Consider the following 14713-nt stretch of genomic DNA (forward strand, 5'->3'; position numbering starts at 1 on the left):
CTAGTAGTACATAAGTAAAATGACTAATATATTTCATGTGTTGTTTGTTCTCTCCTGGGGGAGATGCATGTGCAGTGGAATGTTTTGTTTTTATATTTAAAAAATAAATAAATACACATGTTGCAATGTATTCATGTTTGAGAAGAAAGAGTAAAAAAGAGCACCTTACACTTGGAGTAGAAGGTGGTGTGGTTTGTTATCTGTTCTGCATGTAGACTAAACATACAAACAACTCCCTAGCACTTTGCAAAGATCAAATATTATTTATTTAGACAATTATGCTTAGCCCTAGGTTCTATACAATAAGTAAAATATAAAAATTTCAAGGAATAATATCAACAAAGTAAATATTAACAAAATAGAGAGTCAACTGTCCATATAGCTCAGAAATATTGCCTGTCCTCATAACTTCATATCTGATCACTTACATCCCTCAACCCAGCTCCTGCCAAAAATTCTGAAAGAAAAGATGAGCTTCTTTGCAGAACATCCAGAAGTTTAACAAATTCAGGCTCTTACCAGACAATGGGAGGGAAGCAAGTTTTGTAGTTAAGGATCCTTTGCAGGAATCATCCTGCCAAGATGCCTTTAGCTTTGCCATCTCCACTGCTGAGATGGTATCTCAGGTACCCAAGTTTCAAACCATTTAGTGCTTCCTTGTGTTTGTATTACCATAGGGAAACAGTTTATAGGGAGCTGCCAGGTAACCACTACAGAGCACTGGCATAATGTGTTCTGCAGGACTGTCATAAATACAAAGGGAAGGGTAACCACCTTTAAATCCCTCCTGGCCAGAGGAAAAACCCGTTCACCTGTAAAAGGTTAAGAAGCTAAGATAACCTCTCTGGCACCTGACCAAAATGACCAATGAGGAGACAAGATAGTTTCAAAGCTGGGGAGGGAACAAAGGTCCTCTCTGTCTGTGTGTTGCCTTTGCTGGGACCAGAGCAGGAATGCAGGTCAGAACTCCTGTACAGAGTTAATAAGCAATCTAGTTAGATATGCGTTAGATTCTGTTTTGTTTAAATTGCTGATAAAATAAGTTGTGCTGAATGGGATGTATATTCCTGTTTCTGTGTCTTTTTGTAACTTAAGGTTTTGCCTAGAGGGATTCTCTATGTTTTGAATGCTTTGAATGGTAAGGTATTTACCATTACTGATTTTACAGAGGTTTTTCTTTTACTTTAAAATTCTCTTTTAAGAACCTGATTGCTTTTCATTGTTCTTAAGATCCAAGGGTTTGGGTCTGTGTTCACCTATGCAAATTGGTGAGGATTTTTATCAAGCCTTCACCAGGGGGTGTAATGCTTGGGGGGATATTTTTGGGGGGGAGACGTTTCCAAGTGCACACTTCCCCTGTTATTTTTGTTAGACACTTTGGTGGTGGCAGCAAAAGGTCCAGGCACAAAAGGTAAAATAGTTTGTACCTCAGGGAAATTTAATTTAAGCTAGTAAGAATGAGCTTAGGGGGTCTTTCATGCAGATCCCCACATCTGTACCCTAGAGTTCAGAGTGGGGAAGGAACCATGACAAGGACATACAGCTTAACATCAAACATGACATAGCACTCTGTGTAGGCAGGGCCTGTCATAATTTAAATTGTGCCTGTTGGTTGTGGTTAAGCCTAGGGTCCAGCTCAAAATGTCTGGGGACTTGGGCTCTCTGTAGGTTACAGATGACCTGTTATAGCTGAAGTTGGAGGCGTGAAAAACATCCTGATGTGTGATAGCAGAGCAGGGCTTTGAGGACACACATTCTAAACCAGGGGTTCTCAAACTGGGGGCCGGGACCCCTCAGGGGTCATGAGGTTATTACATGGGGGGGGGTCGTGAGCTGTCAGCCTCCACACCAAACCCCACTTTGATTCCAGCATCTATAATGGTGTTAAATATATTAAAAAGTGTTTTTAATTTATAAGGGGGGGGGGCACACTCAGAGGCTTGCTATGCGAAAGGGGTCACCAGTACAAAAGTTTGAGAACCACTGTTCTAGACTTTGTGTCACCTTCTACATATCCAGAGATGTTGGGGCACTCTGGGCTGGCTGGACCAAATGATCAAAAAAGGTGTTTAGTATATTTAAGTGAATTTAGTAATGTGCAGACTTTAATGCTGCCACTGCTAGGCAGATCAATATCCACTTCTGACGTTCTTATTTACCTAAATGTAGTGTATTTTTATTGTCACACCTCTTTGCCCACAGTAAATCAGAGGGGAAAGGAGACTCAGTCACAGATGAGGGCAGGAAGCAATATCATGATTGCTCTCCCTTGGAGTTTTTGCTGGGCAAGTGCAGCACTAGCCTCTGCCTAAGGCTCCATAGGAGCCCTGTCAGCAAAGGCTGTCCAGGAGTTGCACTAATCAGAATATACCAGTGGCCTTGGCATAGTGGGGGAGGACGGAGGTTGAGTGGAATAAGCTACCAGTCACTCCCCTTACCCCCTGTGATGGGATGTTCACTGCATACCAGCCTTGAAAGGGTTAATGAAGCTGAGAAGGGGGCCAATTAACTTGATAGGCCACACCTGAGGTGAATTATGCTGGCTAAGCAACCTCTGATTAGGAGTAGAGCCCATCTGAGAAGGGACAGACAATGCTATGATAAAGCGAGGAAGTTGGCAGCAGAGCGGGGCTGGGATGGCTGGAAGATTTTCTGGTCCCCAGTGAAGTCACTCTGGAAACTGAAGAAGAGTCTGTTAGAGAGGGAGAATGGATACAAAGTAGAGGGAAAAAAGAGTAGAAGCAGAAGTAGATGATGATTTCAGCAAAAAAAACAAAGCCAAGGAAGGAAATAAACCAAAATGTTATAATTGTAAGATCCCTAGCCAAAGAAATAAGAGTAGGTGATGTTACCCCTATGAAAATAGCTGACTGGATTAAAAAAAACCCATAGGGGTTATTGTAAGAGTTAGGAGACTGTAAGATGGTAGAAGGAATAGCCAATGATATACTAGGAATAGCCAATTATATACTAGTAATGAAAAAAGAAAGGTTTGTTTCATTTATGATAATGATAAATTTTACATCACAAACTGGGGAAAAATCAGAAACAATGAAAAGTATAAGAAGGGCAGTGGGGAAAATACCTATACATCATCAACTTGGCAGTGGACTATATTCATGCAATTTTGAATGAAATTAATGGTGATATATGACTAGTATGGGGATCTCAATCTTTTGTTGGAATGCACACTTTTTGATAGCACATAGTCAAGAACTAAAAGAAAATAGTCTGAAAATGAAAACTAAATCAGATGTCATATGTATCTAGGACACAGGGTTGGTTGAAAAGCTTACTTTTAAAATTCCAGGGTATATTGTCTTTAGGCAAAACTGAAAACTAGGAAGAGGAGGAGACATTTATAATTTCATAAGGAAAAAATTAAACTACATAGCAGTAGAGAATGAAGAAATGAATGAAGAAGCCTAGAATATAATGCTGGTGAGATCTCAATGCGGAAGAGTAATACTTCTTTAAGGATTTATGATAGTTGTAATCCATGTGGGAATCTAGAAAGTCTAGAGTGACAAGAAATAGTGAAGAATGCTAAAATACCATATATCATATGATGACCTAAACTGTCATAATAAATTATGGGGAAGTAAGACAGCTGATAAAAATGGTGCGTGTTTAGAAAAGTTCACTGATGAAAACAATCTAGTGGTTTAAACAATGGCACCCCAACTAAATTAAATGCAGCAGATGGTAGTTTTTCCTGCTTAGAGCTGGGAATTATAATAGCAGTTATTGCAAAGAAATGCAACTGGGAAATATATAAGGAAGAAGGAATGGGCAGTAATCATTTCCCTATACTTATTACTAAGGCTCTACCTCATTCATGATATTGCAAAATTGCAGATCCCACAATATTAGGCTTCCACTGCAATTTTTATTTAAATTGGCTTACTTTGCACAGTCCATAATTTTGCATACATGTTGAGTATGCAATTAGTACTGCACTAACATTCAATGCCTGTAAGATGTAAAAGGCTAAAGTGGCTGGACTCAATTTCTACAGCAGTTGTGTTAAGACTTTTAGTCTTCTGAATTTTATATTGTACCACTCACTTTTTTTGTTTTAGAGAATAGTTGCAGCAAAAATATATGGTTATAGAAATTTTTTTTAGCAAGCATAACATACTTGAGTATTTATATCATTCCAGGAAATTTTTCTTAAACAAATAGGTCTGCTTTGGCTTTTCCAAATTACCATTATTAATAAAAGTCCATTATTATTTTCCCCTGATTTTCTATGTCTTGTCTGCAACTCAGCTGCAATTATTTGAAGATCATCCTGCAATTCAAGTAGGGACTTACTTATTACTTTTCAAGGGCAAGGTAAGGTTGAAGGTAGTGGAAAAGTACCTACCTGTAATTTTAAGAAAGCTAACTGAGAGCTGTTTACATGTAAATGTACTGAATTTGTGAGTGATGACATAGACAATTTCAATGGTAATATAATAAAGGGATTAATAGCTACTGCTACTGTAGCCATATCTAGGATATTGAAGTATCCCAAAACTTCAAACTCATTTCCAGGTGGAACGAGAAGTGCAAAATGGCATTTAAAGGAAGGAAAAAAGCCTATTAAAAAACCCAACAAAAATACAATGAATAGTGAAGATCTAATGAAGTATAAAAGTAGTAAGGCAATAGTACAAATAATTATAAAAAAGCAAAGAAAGAGTGTTGAAGGAAGTACTGTGGGTAGATGAACAAAGATACCAAGATATCAGAAGTATACAGGCAAATTACAATGAATGGAATTCAGACTGAGAGTAGCCACATCCCAGGTCTTATGGGGAGTGACAACATAGTTAGAAGTTCTGATAATGAGAAAAGAGGAGTTTTAGCAGAAACTTACCAAGGGATGAGTAATGATCAAAGTGAAGTTTTCCTCAAGATTAAAAGACAATTCACTGAAGAGAGTCATGATCTATTATGTAAGATAATATTCATATATCTCTCTGAAAGCACTTTGAGTGCTATCTTGGAACCAATTATATGGGAGAAAGGAGTGATACTGGAAGGGTGGAAACATGCAATAATAATTCCAATATGAAAACTAGGCAAACTATCCACAAAAGTGGATGCCTATAGACCAATTGCCCTTACATCCTGTCTGGTAAAATTATGGACAGAAGGGTGAATAAAAGATTGGCTGCCTATTTGGAAAACAATGGCATTATAGATAAGGTGCACAGTGGTTTTAGGCAAGGAAGATGCACCATGTATCACATTGCTAAATTAGAAGCTGAAATACAAAAAAGTATGAGACACAAGGGTTTCATGATAGCTGTCTTTCCAGATATTGAAAAGGCATATGCCATGCCATGGAGAAAAGGCTTATTGTACAAAGTAGGGGCACTAGCATCAGGGGAAGAATGTATGAGTGTATTAGAGAATTTTTGAGTAAAGGACCATGCAGGTCAGAGTTGGGAAAGTTATGTTGAATATATATAATATTAAAAATGGTACACCACAGAGAAGTGTTATCAGCCCAACTTTATTTACTATTATGATAAATGATCTCCCAAAACACATAAGTGCTGGGGTAGGTGTCACTCTATTCACAGATGATTGTGCTCTGTGGGTTAGGAGCAGGAATACTGAGGTGGCAGAAAAGAGAATCAACAAAGCATTATCGGAGACCTCTGACTGAGGAAATGCATGGAGTTTCAAATTCTCCACTGCTAAAACTGTAAAGGATTGAGCTTTACAAAAAGGAAAGTTACAAAGGAATGTAAACTGTGTCCGTATGGAGAATACAGTAAATAGATATGGTTAAAAGGTTTGAATTCTTAGGGATAATATCGGATACTAACAGGTTTCAGAGTAACAGCCGTGTTAGTCTGTATTCGCAAAAAGAAAAGGAGTACTTGTGGCACCTTAGAGACTAACCAATTTATTTGAGCATGAGCTTTCGTGAGCTACAGCTCACTTCATCGGATGCTCGCTCAAATAAATTGGTTAGTCTCTAAGGTGCCACAAGTACTCCTTTTCTTTTTATCGGATACTAAATTACTTTGGAAAGATCATATAAGCTATGTTACAGACAAATGTACAGGAAGGATTAACCCGTTAAAAAAAGTCTTTGTATGACTAATTGCGGGGTGGATAAGAAAACACTGTTGGTGGTAATCAGAACCAGTTGTTGATTATATCTGCCATGCTTCTGGGTCAGCATCAAAATCAGAACTTACAGAAAAGAGATTTAATACAAGCCCAGGTGCTATGACTTCTGTGTGGTGCATTTATTACAACACCTATAAGTGCTACAGATAGTGTAAGTGGCATGTCACTAAAAGCTATGAACAAAACTATTGGATCTATCTTTCTGGAACTGCAATGATGAAAGTATCAAATATATATATATGAGGATTGTTGGGAATTAGATAAGAGAACTATAGCATCATGATGTTGGAACTCCACATGCCATTTGAGTTAAAGTGTGGATGCAGGAGTTGAAAGACAAGGAAAAGTTGAACTATTCCACAACGAGTTGACCTGCAAGAGATCTAGCATACCTGTGACAACAACTATGTGAACTAATTTGTCACCTGAAATGCTTCTACTGCAAAAAGATGATAATTGTTGCATGTCCTCACACAAGGTATAGCACAGAGCTTTTATTTTTCAGATAGTCCACTTCCCTTGTGTTCTTCTTGTAACCAAATTAAATGTGTCTGCTGGGATCTACTTAGGGGAACATGGATTAGATTATTTTTTTTGTTCTAGAGATGCATTTATACTTTGAAAATGCTTGCCTGCCTATTTAAACTTTTTTGCTGAGAAACAAATTTTCTAACTGCAATACAATTCTTAAATTTATATTGTGACTTTCTGAGCATTGGCCTGCTAAACCCAGGGTTGTGAGTTCAATCCTTGAGGGGGCCATTTAGGGATCTGGGGCAAAAAACCAAAAACAATATTGGGGATTGTGCCTGCTTTGAGCAGGGGGTTGGACTAGATGACCTCCTGAGGTCCCTTCCAACCCTGATATTCTATGATTCTATTATTCTCCCACCTCAGCTTTAGAAATGTAAATCTAGTAAGTGTCTGATTTGCATTATATTCTTTCATTTGTCTTTTTATTTCTCAAGCTTCTGCTTTACACTGGATAGATTTATTCCAAAAGGCTTACAAAAACTAACACTTATGTAACATGAAGTGCTTATTCATACAGTGCTTTATATTTTCAAAGCACTTCACAATCATCAGCTAATCATCAGCATTAATGAACAAAGTTAGAAAAAAATCCTGTTGAACAGGGATTGGTAAATACCCTTGGCAGTGAAGGGGCTAATAAAATAAGCACAGAAATAATTAACATCAAACTGATGCACAGTGTAATTGTTGGTGCTTTTGTGCTACACAAAGAATTTCAGACTCTAAAAATGCTTCAAGTATGAAAATGTCCAGACAACCCTATCTGGCTTTAGCTTCTGTCTGATCCACTTGAGTGTCCAAGTCTGTCAGACAACAGTAGAACAACATCTGAACATATTTTGTTGTTGTGGCTGCAAGATAAAAAAAACACATTAATGAGACAAAGTTACAATAGAACTTTGATCTTTTATAAACTTTGTGTCCAAGGATATCAAAGCACTGTACAAACATTAGTTAAGCTTTGCAACCCCTCTGTGAAGCGGATTAAATCCATGTTTCCAATGGGTAAATCATTCACAGAGACATCAAAGCCCAACTTTGAAATTCTTACTTTTTAATCAGCCCTTCACTGAATTTAATGGAAATTTGTAAGAGCTGGGATCAAACTGAACAAGGAGCTCAGGACTGAGCCTTTCAAAACTAGTCTGTGAGTCAGTAGCAGAGATATGCATAATCCTCTGCAGCCACTAGTTTCTGAACCTGAGTCCACTAAATTAATGATTTAATAATTTAGGAAACTTTCTGCTGATGTTTACAAGCTCAAAACCTCACATCAGCTTATTTATACAAGTTATGGCATCTGTCCCATCCTACACACACACACACACACACACACACACACACACAACCACTTTTTCAATTGTTCCTGGAAGAGAACACCCAGAAATAAGTATATGTACAGCCCTACAGGACCACCAATTTTTTCCCCAATGCAAATGTTAGCCCCTTACCAATCTCAAATATCCATCATTATAGCAGAATTCACATTTTAACTGGGTACCAAAAAAGGTGGTCTCCTCTAACTCAGATACTATACTAATTGGTCAGTCAGTGAAACAATACAGTGATGTGGTACTTTCAGCCCTCCAGGAGACCAAACATGAATGAGTTTAGTCTTTAGAGACAAGGTGGGTGAGGTAATATCTTGCTGGACCAACTTCTGTTGGTGAGAGACACAAGCTTTTGAGCTTACACAGAGCTCTTCTTCTGTCTTCAACACTAGGAGGACTTTTGACTGAGCCAACGTAAATTATTCCTTCATAATGACTTATAATTAATGTATTGTAATATTTTTATTGTATCTACATGAAGGAAAATTCTGTAAAGTTGCATGGTTCAGGTTATTTTTTCCTCTAAAACATTTCACAAACTCAGCAAAACTTCCTAGACATGTTATGTGATATATATTAAAAATCTCAGAGGGAACAAATTTTACAAAAATCCAGAAAAAATAGCTAAGTTTTTTTTTTTTATGTTTTCTGACAAGATTCTCACAATTTATATTTACAGGTGCCTGCACGTAGAGATGTACATATTCACATACTAATGTAAACCTACATTGCTTACCAGAGAGCCACTGAAGACATTTAGGTTTCTTTTCAGATGGTAAATAGACTCCCAAATAATATGCAGGAATTCCAGAGAGGGCTATGCCAATTCCAATGAGAGCATGGATTGTATTGCTATAGAGAGGAACCATGACGAGGAAGATGGAACATAAACAGTATACTACAGGAAAGAAGAGGCTGAGCTGCAGATACAAAAAGATCAATGTGAATTAAAAGAAGCAATCAAACATACTGTTGAAAAATGTGAGGCCTTACACACTGAAATGCTAATGAGGCTTGCCTGTAAGGCTTGCTTGGCCTGGAAGAGGGAGGGAAGCTAAAAAAGGGAAAGCTGTTACAGGAAGGAGCGGTGAAGAAGAGGTGGGTTGCTTCACCTCATAGACTACTGACAACAGAGACACATCAGCCAAAAGGAAGACACTGTCCCTAAAGCTGTACCGACCAGCTGTGAAGCAAGATGCCCCAAGAGGATGGGCTGGAGTTAGATCCTAATAAAAGACAATAGACCTATTAATAGGCCAAGCCCAAAAAGCTGAATCTAGAAAGATGGGCTAGAGACAGGCCACCTTTCCCTTCACTTGGAAGGACCTTTCTTTTGCCTCTTTTTTGGTTTAACTTGAGGACCCTTCATATACTACAAAGTGGGGGGAAGGACATTATAAATGACTTGAAGAGTCTGGAGGAGAATTGGGGGATCACCTCTGCCCCCCAGGTGTAAATGCATGTGTGTGTCTGTATCTGTCCATCCTGTTTCCAGGATGGCACAAACTCAGCTCCAATTGCCATTTATGAGAGATCCACAAATGCAGTAAGAGCAGAGCACTGAAGCTGAGCACTACCATGTAGGGAATTTTTTCTCTAAGCTTTGAGTGCAGAATTTTTATCATTTGTATGTCAGAACTTGAATGAACCCAGCTTGACTTTCAAGAGTCTAGAGTTTGCAGAGTTGACAGTTAGAAACACAAAATTTTGCTTGTAAAATCAGCAAATCTGATATGGAAATAACTGGAAAACAAATAGGGAAGTCCATAATAAACTTTTTTACAGATTCATTTCTCAAAGTAGAACCACACTGATACCTCGCCACTGTTCTCAAGAACAGCCTTTCACAACATCATGACATTTTAAGAGCTAGCTGTAATGTATAAGACAGAGAAAGAGGTTTTGTATAAATATTATTTTTATGTAAATAAAATGTAAATTGAGGAAAACAATACACTGTGAGTGCACAAAATTCCATGCAAAAATATGAGGTCAGCTAAGCAGGCAAAGAGTAACAGAAATTGATAAATTGGCACCCATAGTCAGCTTAGATAAACTCTCTGCATGCACTCTTGGGTGTACTGAAGTCTATGGCAAAATTCCCATTGATTTAAATACGGTCAGGATTTCACTCTCTCTCCTCTCTTCTGCCTATTAGCTGGAGAGTTTGTAAATTAAGTGTGAAGACAATAAATTTTATCAAGGCTATTTGTTGTCAAGCAGGGCTGCATATAGTAAAGTGTGGAATCCAATAGTTCATTTTTACAACTTTTTGTGGGCTACAGCAGACCGATGAGCAGCTTATGTTTTGTCGGTCTGATATCCAACAGAAAGCAGAGCTGGCTGGTCAAAAAACAGGAAAAATTTGAGCAAAAGTTTCCCCTGTTGCTTGTTGTGATGTGTGGTTTTTTGTTGTGTTTTTTACATTCAAAATTTGAATGAAATTTTCAAACTTGACATTAAAAAAATTGACTAGCTTTGGAGAATTAGAAAGTTGACTAGCTTTAGAGAATGTACTTCAATGCTGATTGTACACAGGAGTTCTATTTTTGTGGTAGATGCTGGATAGGAATCAAAACATTGCGCTCTTTAATAACACAGAGACAAAAACTGATGCTGGTAAGGATGGTGCAGGAGACTGTGACAAGACAGAGTCAAAAATAAAAAGGTCTTTGGAAAAGCTCATGAAGGGGTATTAATTTGTATTCTATATTCACTTGTCTGACTGAATGTTACTGGGTAACACTCCTCTGTACTTGAAGAGTGTACAGGATACCATTTCCTGGAGGACCCAAGTAGCATTAATATACCTCACTCCCCCACTACCATATGTATCTTGGATGGCAAAATATATATGGATGAGGGAAGAGGAAGTAAAGTACTAGTCCTACAAAAGAAGGAGAGGTGGAACTATTGTCTGGCAGCTCAGAATTTCCCAAACTATGAGAGGTATAATCCAACCTGAATATCGAACTGTGTCAGAGTCCTAGGCACCCTGGCTGTAACTATGGCAATGTAGAGATCCACTATGAGAAAAAATTATTAAACAAAAATAAGGGCCCATCCAGCTTACACACGATGGATTAAGGAGCCTAGACAATTTCATTTTAAAAGCAAAGAGGGTTTTATCTGATGAAGTGAGCTGTAGCTCACGAAAGCTTATGCTCAAATAAATTGGTTAGTCTCTAAGGTACCACAAGTCCTCCTTTTCTTTTTGCGAATACAGACTAACACGGCTGCTACTCTGAAAGAAGCAAAAATGAGTCACAAAATCAATAAATGTCAATTTTTATACTGTATATAGCAAAAATGCCATAATAGATATCCTTCTGAAAGCTGGAATACAATTTGCTCCTTAACTTGTGACAATGTATGTTAAAAGGACTTATGTGGCTAAAAAGAGTAGCATATAAGGGAAGTGCTGACACATCCTTAGTACTAAGGATATATACTGTAATGTATATACAAACAGATGCATTGACTGTATATTATGTTTTATTTCCTTCTGTAATGTACTTACTTTAATAGGCCGTGGCCTATCAGGCTGAGTATGTCTCAGGTATATTAATCCTGCAATAGACAGCCCAACATACAGCCAGTAGTTGAAGCTGTAGTAATTAATGAGGACAAAGACATCTTCCACAAGGAGGTAGAGCAAAGTCATGAAACCCTACAGACATAAAAAGGGGGGGGGAGCCTTTTTAAGTAACAAAATAGTTTTCTTATGAAACAAAAACATACTATATATTAATTACTATATATCAAAGGCCTGATTTTTAGTGGTGGTGAGCTCTTAAGTTCCAACTGAAATCACTGGGAGCTGTGGTCTCAGAACCGCTAAGAAATCTATAAGTGCACGGGTGGACAGTGCTCAGGGAATCAGCAGCTGTTCTGTATTTCGTTTTCTCCTCACTGCTCAAAGTGTGGTCCCATACCTTATTTACCTTACACCAGTCAAATCCTGCTCTGAAGACAGAACCATTGATTTCCTCATGGGCTTGTCTATGGTGCTCATCAGCATACTATCTGAGTGCTTCACAAACATTAGTTTATCCTCACAACACCCACGTGAGGTGAGGAGGTCATATCCCCATTTTACATATGGGAAACTGAGGCATAGAGGGACTACAGGTCAAAAATTTCCACCTATGTGGTGTCTAACTTGAGACACCTAGAACCTGTGTTGACAGAGTTCTGAACATTATACAGTGCTCTATATAAAGCATGGCTCTCATTGACTTCAGTTATATCAGTGAGTGCTCAACACTACTGCAAATCACATCCAGGGTCTCAAGTCAGGAACCCAGAAAAAGAAGAACAGATAATTAGTGACCACCTGTGAATAGTATGGTCTAGGGACTTGCCTAGCATCACAGTGGAATATCTGAGAGAGGCAGGGACAGAATCCAGTTCTTCAGGGTGACATTCAGCTGCCTTAACGATGAGGCCATCCTTTCTCTTCCTGAAATTCTCTGGCTCATTCATGACTCCCCTTCCAACTTCTAAATTAGGCAAGGACCCAACAAACAACAACCTCATTCAGAACACAGCCCTGATCTATCCCCAGAGCAGATCCATTGTGGGCACTGAATTAGGTAGGGTCCAGTAGTTAAAAATAGTATGTGATCATGCAATTAATGACTGTTTCATAATGCACACAAAGGGGCACAGCCAGTTTTTCTGGCTTGGCCTGGCTTTTGAGTACTTGACTATGCAACCTTAATAATGTTCTTTTGATGTACTTTATGTGTAATTTCCTCATTTTTAAAAGAAGCAAACTGAAAAAAAATTCCATCATGTGGCATCATACTGACACCCACATGGTTCATTAGCCACATTGGAATCTTTGGACCCACTTCACAGACCTCTGCCCCTTGAACTAGCAGAGTAACTGGTAGCAATAGTAGTTTGTCATTTTCTCTGTAGACCAGCACTAGAGGGGGATGAGCCCATAGGTGCCGACTCCGTGGGTGCTCCGGGGCTGAAGCACCCCCGGGGAAAAATCGGTGGGTGCTCTGCACACACCGGCAACTCCCCGCCCCACCCCATCCCAGCGCACCTCCGCCTCCTCCTCTGAGCGCACCGCTTCTTCCCTTAGCTCCCACCTCTTCCCACCGCAAAACAGCTGTTTTGTGGCGGCAAGTGCTGGGAGGGAAGGGGGAGGAGAGGGAATGCGGCGCGCTTGGGGAAGAGGCAGGGCCGGGGCGGGGATTTGGGGAAGGATTCCAATAGGGGCAGGGAGGGGGTGGAGTTGGGGCGGGGCTGGGGTGGGAGGAGGCGCGAGCTTCCACCAGCACTGGGAAAAGTTGGCCCCTATGGATGAGACATCCACTTTGCCAGTGGATTTTACAGATATGCTGCCAGCAGAGGAATGGTGAGACTCAGGAATCTTGAGTTCCATTCTAGGTGATGGAAGGGAGTGTACTCTAGTGGTCACAGAGCCTTCTGCCTGCCCTCCCCCACACTGCCAAGCTTGACTCCTGTTTTCCCAGCCCCTCCAATCTTTAACTGTTCCAGTCCTTGTCTCTGGATCCTTCTCTTTGCCTATCCAGTCCCAGTCTCCACTCCTCAGGCTTCTCGTCCCAGTCTCTTCTTGGCTCCCAATCATTCCCAGCCTCTCCACCCCACTGGTTCACTGTCCAAGTCTCCTGGCCCAGCTAATCCTATTTTCTCTTTCCTCTCCCCTCTTCTGCCCTCCAGCCCCAGTCTCATGAGACTCCTTATCCAATCTGTTCCCTCCCCCCCAGAATCCAGTTCTCCAGGGTGACATTCAGCTGCCTTAACGATGAGGCCATCCTTTCTCTTCCTGAAATTCCCTGGCTCATTCATGACTCCCCTTCCAACTTCTAAATTAGGCAAGGACCCAACAAACAACAACCTGCTTCCAGGCCCACCTCTTGTCCTCTCTGCATTTGAGTCCGGAGGCTTCCACCTCCATTCTGCCTGGGTGCCAGCAGTTTGAGGGGGTGGGGGGGTCATTGAGGCTATGTCTACACAGGACTAAAAGACACTTGGCCTTGGGCTGCAAGAGTGGAGACACGGGAGCTTGGGCTTCAGGCTGACCCTGATCGTCTACACAGCAATTTTTTTTTTTTTTTTTTTTAGCCCCACAGTCTGAGTCCTACAAGCCCAAGTCAGCTGATCCAGGACGGCCACGGCCACGGCGTGGGTCTTTTATCCCTGTGTAGATGTACCCTTCGAGCACAGGAGAGAGACGCTCCCTGCTCTCTGTTCTAGTGTCTAGTCCAACCCCAGCCCAGAACAGCTGGGAGCAGCCACTAAGAGGAACGTTCTGCTTCATCCCTGTTGCTCTGGGCTGGTGGAAGCATGGGCAATTGCTCGATGGGGACAGTCAATTTGATCAACAGTAGGAGCTCTGAAGGGATGGAGCATGCACAGTGAGTACTGAATTTTCAGAGATTTTAGCAGCTAAAAACTGAAGAAGTCTCTCCTAAGCATGTGTTAATGGAGACTCTGAAAAGGCTTGTCTCTTGGCCAAATTTGGGCAGATTTTCACAAGGTCAGCAAAAGGCACATCCCTGACACAAAGGCCACTCACTCCTCTTCTGAATTTCAGATAATTACTCCAAAGCACATGGGCACCAGAGCTGTTCAAAATAAATTTTTTTAAAAATCACCATGATTTTTTAAATTGGGCAAAACATTATCATTCCCTAGCCTCATTCTCAGAGGTTGCTGGACTGTTTTGGTGG

At 40.1% G+C, this 14713-nt stretch overlaps 1 protein-coding gene across 4 annotated transcripts in view; it reads right to left on the reverse strand.

Moving 5' to 3' along the window:
* Positions 1-243: 243 nt before the first annotated feature.
* Positions 244-14713, reverse strand: part of LOC140906537 (Y+L amino acid transporter 2) — a 46411-nt gene continuing 31941 nt past the window's right edge. For 3 of the 4 annotated variants that reach the window (XM_073330626.2, XM_073330627.2, XM_073330625.2), the window contains exons 8-10: positions 11521-11670; positions 8737-8920; positions 244-7520 (exon numbers count right to left, since the gene is read on the reverse strand). In XM_073330626.2, the coding sequence (XP_073186727.1) occupies positions 7429-7520; positions 8737-8920; positions 11521-11670 (426 nt within the window). In that variant the 3' untranslated portion in view covers positions 244-7428. The remainder of the gene's footprint in view (positions 7521-8736; positions 8921-11520; positions 11671-14713) is intronic. The other variant, XM_073330628.2, reaches the window with a different exon arrangement.

This window comes from Lepidochelys kempii, chromosome 2, assembly GCF_965140285.1.
Source record: "Lepidochelys kempii isolate rLepKem1 chromosome 2, rLepKem1.hap1, whole genome shotgun sequence".
Classification (NCBI taxonomy): Eukaryota; Metazoa; Chordata; order Testudines; family Cheloniidae; genus Lepidochelys; species Lepidochelys kempii.